General features: G+C 33.8%; 1 protein-coding gene across 4 annotated transcripts in view; it reads right to left on the bottom strand.

The window, feature by feature from the left end:
• Positions 1–2,228: 2,228 nt before the first annotated feature.
• Positions 2,229–7,949, bottom strand: part of HLTF (helicase-like transcription factor) — a 56,103-nt gene continuing 50,382 nt past the window's right edge. For 2 of the 4 annotated variants that reach the window (XM_011972791.1, XM_011972794.1), the window contains exons 24-25: positions 7,008–7,088; positions 2,229–4,473 (exon numbers count right to left, since the gene is read on the bottom strand). In XM_011972791.1, the coding sequence (XP_011828181.1) occupies positions 4,321–4,473; positions 7,008–7,088 (234 nt within the window). In that variant the 3' untranslated portion in view covers positions 2,229–4,320. The remainder of the gene's footprint in view (positions 4,474–7,007; positions 7,089–7,949) is intronic. The other 2 variants (XM_011972792.1, XM_011972793.1) reach the window with 2 other exon arrangements.

The following is a 7,949-nucleotide window of genomic DNA, read 5'->3' as shown; positions in this document are numbered from 1 at the left end:
GGGTATTTAGCTATTTAGAATATTTTAACCTTTAAAGTCATTCCTAACTGTCAGAATCAGTACTGGGTCCAGTGCCTACTAGTGTTGTATCGATGATTTAAAATGATGGAATGGAAAAGCGTATTTATTAAATTTATAGGTCATCCTAGGTTGTAAGAGATGGCAAGCTAAAGAAGGGTAGGATCCAAGATGACCTTTTAAAACTAAAATGAGTGGTCAGAAATGATTCTGTGGAAGAAAACAGGACAGTTAACCATGACAGGAAGAAACTTTAGAGGTTTGACTGGGCAAAAGCTGCATAGCTTTTGTGACTTAGCCTTCAAGGTCACCCTCCTTACTCATATTGATGTGAATTAACATACAAGCATATAGACAGCTTAAGTCAAGAATGGTTGGGGCCACCTTGAAGGCTGTTACCATAGGAGCTCAAGAAGAACCTGAGGCTTTACCTAGAGTTATAAAATATTAAATGATAAATGACTTCTGAAAATAAACTAGCTATTTGGACTGGTGAAGAATGAGTCACTATTGATCTTCAAGTACAATGAAGCATTTACCGAAGACTGACTGAAGTGCCTCCGTGTGTCAGGTGCCGTGGCACAGAGACTTCTCAAAATAATGTTAGCTAGTCGGAGGTCTTTCTGGCTTCCGAGTCCCTGGTTAAGATTAACAGAAACACAGTCTTCAGATAAAAAATGTCTTATTTTTGTGGACATTCAATATGCATTCAGCGTTTTTTCTATTTACTACCCCGTTCATTCTCTAATTTTTACACAGTAGCATAATGAATCTCTAAGGTGAAAAGCTGACATAACTTTTTTTTTTTTTTTTTTTTTGAGACGGAGTCTTGCTTTGTCACCAGGCTGGAGTGCAGTGGCGCGATCTCCGTTCACTGCAACCTCTGCCTCCTGGATTCAAGAGATTCTCCTACCTCAGCCTTCCGAGTAGCTGGGACTATGGGCACATACCACCATGCCCAGCTAATTTTTGTATTTTTAGTAGAGACAGGGTTTCACCACATTGCCAGGATGGTCTCAAATCTCGACCTCGTGATCCACCCACTTTGTCCTCCCAAAGTGCCGGGATTACAGGCGGGAGCCACTGCGCCCAGCCAATTTTTAAATTTCAAATAAGTAGTGAAGGCTATTAACTTTTGGAATCAGAATGACAAGCTTGCCATAAGACATAGCATGTAATGCTGTTCAGTTATTTGGCTAGAAAGTCACTGAACTAAATATTCTTTTCCTTCTATGATCTATGTCTTAAGGTGAAGTATTAACTTTTCCATATAAAGCTATACAAATATTGGAAAATCTTTTCTAGGGAGTCCAGAATACTAAGGGTTACTAGTATGTATAAAGCAACAGTAACTCAAACTCAACAGTAACTTAGTAAAATGTATAAAAAGGCAACAGTAACAAGATTTATATTTGCAGAGGTGATCCATATATATTTATCCCCTTGCAATGGTAGGTATGACCTTTGGTTGTAAGACAAACTTACCCACAACAGAGGTCAAATCCACGCCTTTGGAGATTAGCTCCATGGTGGAACGGAGCTATGGTTTATACATAAAGTAAATATTTACCTTAATTCTCCTTATACCCATATTGTCCTGCTGTATAACACATTTTGCAGATATTTTGAAGTTAATATGTTAAAAACTTGAGGTTAAACATTTGAGTTGTTATAAGCCAAACATCAAATGTGCCCTTATATTTTTAATGAAGCTCATCCAAATGCTAATGCATAAATCTTGGCAAGTACTATAAATAAAACAAGAAAAAAATACAGCAATGTATTTGCCATTCCCCAAAACAGCACACACTGCCGAAGATAATTTCATTAGTACTCACTGGTAACAAACTACATTTGGTTAGTTTGTGTTTCCAATTCTAGAGCTGTAATTTTAAGGACAAAATATACAGTGATTCAGAGTGCTATCTGTGTATATATAGGTATTATCAAAACTCCTTTTTTCTTCCAGATGAGGAAATTAATTGGGACCAATGTTTTTAGATCAAGCCATTTTAAATAAGCACTCTGATTTCTGAACAAGAATTTCAGCCAGTTAAATTGAGTAAAATAAGGGTAGGATATGAGTACATTATTCTGTTACAGTAATCTTCGTGTACTCTCAATAAAAACGTAACACTTGCATAGAAAGGTCACTATTAATGAAGGATTTATTTTATTTGAAAATAAAGTCAAAATTATGGCACTGAGGATGGTAATAAACATTTGAAATTTTTATTGATTTTTAAATTTAAAATCCAGTTTTAACCACAAAATTGTTTGAATCACAACTGGTAATACAATGTCTTCAATATTTTTCTAAAGTTATTTTTCTATGTAATAATAAAACAGCATAGCATAATAGGAAGTTTTCGTTCCAGTGGCTTTTTTATATATTTATCCTTCTTAGGAAGGACAAATTAAATTTTTTTAATTAAACTTTGTAAAATTTAACAACATCTAACAGAACTGTACAAAACAAGACATTTTTTAAACAAATTGCCAAACTTATGAGTGTGTTTTAAAAACAACTTTGTAAATATCTGGGCAAAGAAGTAAGCTGTCCTCCCTTTACCTTCACAGTGAGTTTGTAAGGCTTTGTCTTTGTAAGCAGGAAGAGTAGATTGTGTTGTTTTTTGCCAAAAACTGTTTATACTTAATCTCACTGAAGTATTGCTATATGGAGAACCCATACTCTGATCAACTTGATTTTTTGTGTGTGTAATGCTTGATCTACCAGGTAACTTCCCTACTGCTCCTAATGCCAGTGGGCTAATCCCAAATTATTATTCCACTATCATCCCTGTAGAAAGGTCTTGGTTTTGATGAAAATCAGCCCGTTCCTTACCTGCTACCGCCTCAAAAAGGGACCAGGAAGATTCTAGCTGGCTAATTCACTGTTCCCTTTGAGCAAGAAAACAGGGCACAGGGAGAAAAGGACCTAGATGGTGAGAGATTTGGCATATACCTTCAATGTGCGCCCTATAACACAACATTGTCTCTGATCTCATCTTTCTATCAAATCACTTCCAACACTCCAAGTAAAGTCTCAGGTATTCTTACATCTGTATCATCAAACATGAAGCTTCTCTTGTTAGAGTAATTAATCTTTCTTTGGATTAAAGTTTCCCTTTGAAATAAAACCACCTACCTAATCTGACTGCTAAATTTCTAGCTTGTTTGTTTTAAATATGCTCAGGAGTCAACCCAGAATTCTGCAGCAAATAAGTTTGCTTATTAACAAAAAAGTAAAAAAAAAAAAAAAAAGATAGTCTCTACGGATAGATGTAAGGATGAATTACGTAAGTTCAAAATTAAATTCTGATTCTAAACACAACAATTTTTTACATTCAGGATTAAGATGTCTTTAAGAGTTGAAACGACTTTGGAGATCATCCAGCCCAACTTCCATCCAGATATCACGCCTCTCACATATAGTAGTCTTCTGAATTATAAAAATTTATAAAGTTACTTCCAAAAAAAGCTACATAAATAAAAATTACCTATTTATAGAAATATCTATTTAGCAGTTCCATAATTTAAAATATTCAAATCAAATTGGGTAGGATTGGTTTGCCTCTCACTCCCACAGACTATATTTACACCCTAGACACAGCAAGTTACATTTAAACAATGAGTGTAGTACTACTTAACTAAAATGGAAAAAATAGCACTCTTAACATAATCCCTAATTTTTTCATGAACGTAAAACTCCAAGTCACGTATGTGAATTATATCTCAATGTAGCTGTAGGAAAAATAAAAACCTGTGCTAACCTGGACTTTGGTCTCATTTAAGATTTGGTTCTGGAATGCAAATACGGTTTTTGAAAGCCCAATAAAATTAATTCTTGTATGGTCTGTATATATTGTTTACAAGGACTACAAACACTGCATCACAAATTGGAGGCTTTGGTAAATAACTAAGTGTCCAACATAGAAAATAACTATTTGGTCAAAAGTATAAAAGGTCTGACCTTATTTGAAATACGAAAAAGCTGAGTACTTGGAAGATATATGAAAATACTCAGCATAGATGCTATGAAAAGCTAAATAACAAAGTAACCTTTTTTCTCAAAAAATTATTTTAGGCCACAGTATATAAGAGAACTTATTGCTATTTGAAGTTTCATTAAAAATAGGTTCGTATATAGAAGAAATTGTGTCAGTAATACCTCTTCACTAATATAAAACAATATGCCCCTTTTAGAAGACATGTTCTCTAGATCTCATTTCTAAAACTGTATTTTTCTCATTTCTAAAACTTAAGTATCCAATCAAACTGACCTTACTAAAATCCCACAAATTATAAATCAATTAATGTTCTGATTTCATTAATTTTGGCTTGTTTCATTTCGTCAGCATTTGGTTTTTTAGTTCCAAAGGCTCCTGCTGCAAGTTCTCTCTTTTTGTTTTGTATTTTCAGCATATTTTCTTCAACAGAGTCCTTTACAATGAACTTTAAAAAGAAAAAAAAAAGTTAAATTGGTTAAGTAGTTTTTAAGGCATAAAAAAACTAAATGAACAATTTGCCTAATGGCAAAAACCGCAATTGCTTTTGCACCAAACTATAATAACTCTTTAATAGAACTGAGTTTTGCTTTCTTTACCCAATATGGTTTTCTTATATAAAGAATATGGCTGTACGAATAGAAGTTACAGATCATGAGATAAGCAAAGCAAAAAAGAAAGGATAAAAAAGCAAACTATATAGGCAACTCTGGAAAAATGACTTCAGCATTATATTAAAAAGGCCACTCTGGCCGGGCGCAGTGGCTCACACCTGTAATCCCAGCACTTTGGGAGGTCGAGGCGGGTGGATCATGAGGTCAGGAGATCGAGACCATCCTGCCTAACACAGTGAAACCCCGTCTCTACTAAAAAATAGAAAAAATTAGCTGGGCGTGGAGGAGGGCGCCTGTAGTCCCAGCTACTTGGGAGGCTGAGGCAGGAGAATGGTGTGAACCCGGAAGGTGGAGCTTGCAGTGAGCTGAGATCACACCACTGTACTCCAGCCTGGGTGACAGAGCGAGACCCCATCTCAAAAAAAAAAAAAAAAAAAAAGGCCATTCCCAGAAATTCAAGAATGAATCTTTAGTATAACTCATAACACTAACAAAGAGAAAAATAAAACATGATCATCTCATTCCTGATAAAAACTTGATTTTAAAATACCCTAACTACGAATGAATGTCTCAACCTTACATATTTAATGTGAAACAATAAAAGTATTCTCAACAAAACAGAAACAAGTGAAGAATGGTCACTATCTGCTACTATTTAACATTATTTAAGAAGTCCCAATTACTGCCGTAACTAAAGTTATATAATAAAATTTTACTGAAATACATAAAAGATCTACATAAATGGAGAAGAGATACTATGTTCCTGTATAGAAACATTCCTTATTTATAAAGAAAGATAGTTCTCAAAAGTAATAATAAATTCAATAAATCTCAAACAAGATATCTTAAATGGGATTTTATAACCAAAATCTAAAGTTCAATTCAAGAGTAATAATAATAACCACCAATACAATTTTCAAAAAGGGTAATCAGAATATTTTACCCTATCAGATATCAAAACTTACTTTAGGAAACCATAGTTGTGATAAGAGTAATACTGCCCTAAGAAAAGGAAAAGAGATAACAGAATAGAATAGTCTAGAAAAAGACCCAAGTAATATATATAAATTAGTTTATGATAAAAGTGACATTTCACACTAGTAGAGAAAAAGTTGGAATTTTCAAATAAAAAAATGATATGATGTGACAGAACAAATTGTTCTTCATCTGATCAAAGAATAAGCTTAGACTCATGTCACAAATCATAAAACAAAAAATAAAATCTTCCAAAAGAACCATAAGTAAATACAGAATAGTTGAAAAAATGTGAAAATAAAGCCTTCTGTCCTAGGTAAGACCTTAAAACCTAGAACGTATAAAAAAAGGCTGACGTTTTAAATCATAAAAATTTTAAAGCTTTTTCATGACCAAAAAATGCAGTTTAAAGACAAGGAAGAGTATAGGATAAACCATTTTTAACATACATAAACAGAAGATTTAAAGTCAGACTGTATCAGGGAGTCCTTTATACTATAAAACTATTTGTACCATAACTATGAGCACTGGACAGAAGATACAAATAATTCACGGAAAAAATGTTAATAAACAAGATATGTGAAATATACTCAAGGTTTTAGGTAAATGCAAATTAGAACAGCACTTTTTTGGCCACAGAAGCATAAATTAACAATTTTCATATAAATCCTATTTTGAAACCAACTTGATAGTTAATAAAAATTCTAAATCCAAAATTCTAGTTTTCTTAACTTATCCCAAAGAATTACTTGCATCTATGTGCAAAGATTTATATATAATAATGCTCATTATGGCACTGTTTTTATTAGAAAAAACTTAATGGGTTAAATATGTTATGATGTATCTATAAGGTTTTGCAGAGTAGTCAAATTCAAAGAAAGTAGAATGGTAGTTGCCAGGGGCTGGGGGAGAGGAATGGGAAGTTACTATTTAATGGATACATAGTTTCAGTTTGAGATGATGAAAAAGTTCTGGAGACAGATGATTGTGATGGCTGTTGCACAACAACATGAGTGTACTTAATGCATCTAAACTGTATACTTCAAAATGGTAAATTTTGTATTTTACCACTATTTTTAAAAATGTGTTCATCTAAATGTACTTCTGAGGTAGTCTCCAATGTACAGTTTTAACGGAAACAAGTATGTTGTAGAATACAGTATAATCTCATTTATCTTTAAAAGAATGTTTTTAAGGAGATGTACACATAAACATAAATGTATGTACAGAGAAAGGGCCCTTAAACAGCATATATTAAATTATTGAAGGAGGAAAAAGGTGTATATTTTGCTCTGCATAATTCCACTGAATCATTATAATAATGTATTTATGCATTACTTAATTGTAAAAATCGTATCAACCTAGTCTTAAAATAGTTTGTTTAAAAACTCACTTTTGTGATGATAACTTCTTGCTTCTGGCCAAGTCTATGGCATCTGTCAAAGCACTGATCTTCAGCAGCAGGATTCCAGGCCTAACAAGAACATGGATGAGTTGCTTTATTACTGCCCTGATCTTTGAGTGTTTTGCATTTGTCCTTTCATTTCACTAGTATTCATTCATCTTTTTCTGACTGAAAGTTTTCTGCCTGAAGTCAGATACTAACATCACAAATATTCTGGGAGAAAAATCCACCCTCCCAATCACTATGATAATAGGCATCCTCTCCATACTACTACTTCTAATACCTAATACAGGGCTCGACATATGTGTTAGCACCCAAAATAAGTATTTGTTGATTAATCAATTTCTGGGTTTTTTTTTTTTTTTTTCATTTTTAAAAGAATCTATGTGTGCTTAACAGCAGAAAAAGTTTATACATCCTCTTAGGTGACTTAATTTATATGAGAAAAGATGCAATTCTTGGGCCTCTTTATAAAAAAGTTTTCTCCCCCTTTTCTGGTTTTCTTGTACTTTCCTCTGTTCATGAAATAAAAGTATTAAAAAAGGGTTTTAAGAGTCAGAAGTCCTAAAAATTGTTTTTTTGATGCAATTTTCTGTATCAGTATTTGAAGTTAGTTTGACTTTAAAGCTAAGCTAAAAAAAGTACCATTAGCTAATTAACACAGACCTGATCATGAGAATTGTTTTAAGCTAACGAATAAAATGATGGGCTGGGTGCGGTGGCTCACGCCTGTAATCCCAGCACTTTGGGAGGCTGAGACAGGCGGATCACGAAGTCAGGAGATCGAGACTATCCTGGCTAACATGGTGAAACCCCGTCTCTACTAAAAATACAAAAAAAATTAGCCGGGCGTGGTGGCGGGCACCTGTAGTCCCAGCTACTCGGGAGGCTGAGGCAGGAGAATGGCGTGAACCTGGGAGGCGGAGCTTG

Source organism: Mandrillus leucophaeus, unplaced genomic scaffold (assembly GCF_000951045.1).
Source record: "Mandrillus leucophaeus isolate KB7577 unplaced genomic scaffold, Mleu.le_1.0 Scaffold130, whole genome shotgun sequence".
Taxonomy (NCBI): domain Eukaryota; kingdom Metazoa; phylum Chordata; class Mammalia; order Primates; family Cercopithecidae; genus Mandrillus; species Mandrillus leucophaeus.
The sequence above is the reverse complement of the archived record's forward strand: the minus strand, read 5'-3'. Positions and strand labels throughout refer to the sequence as shown.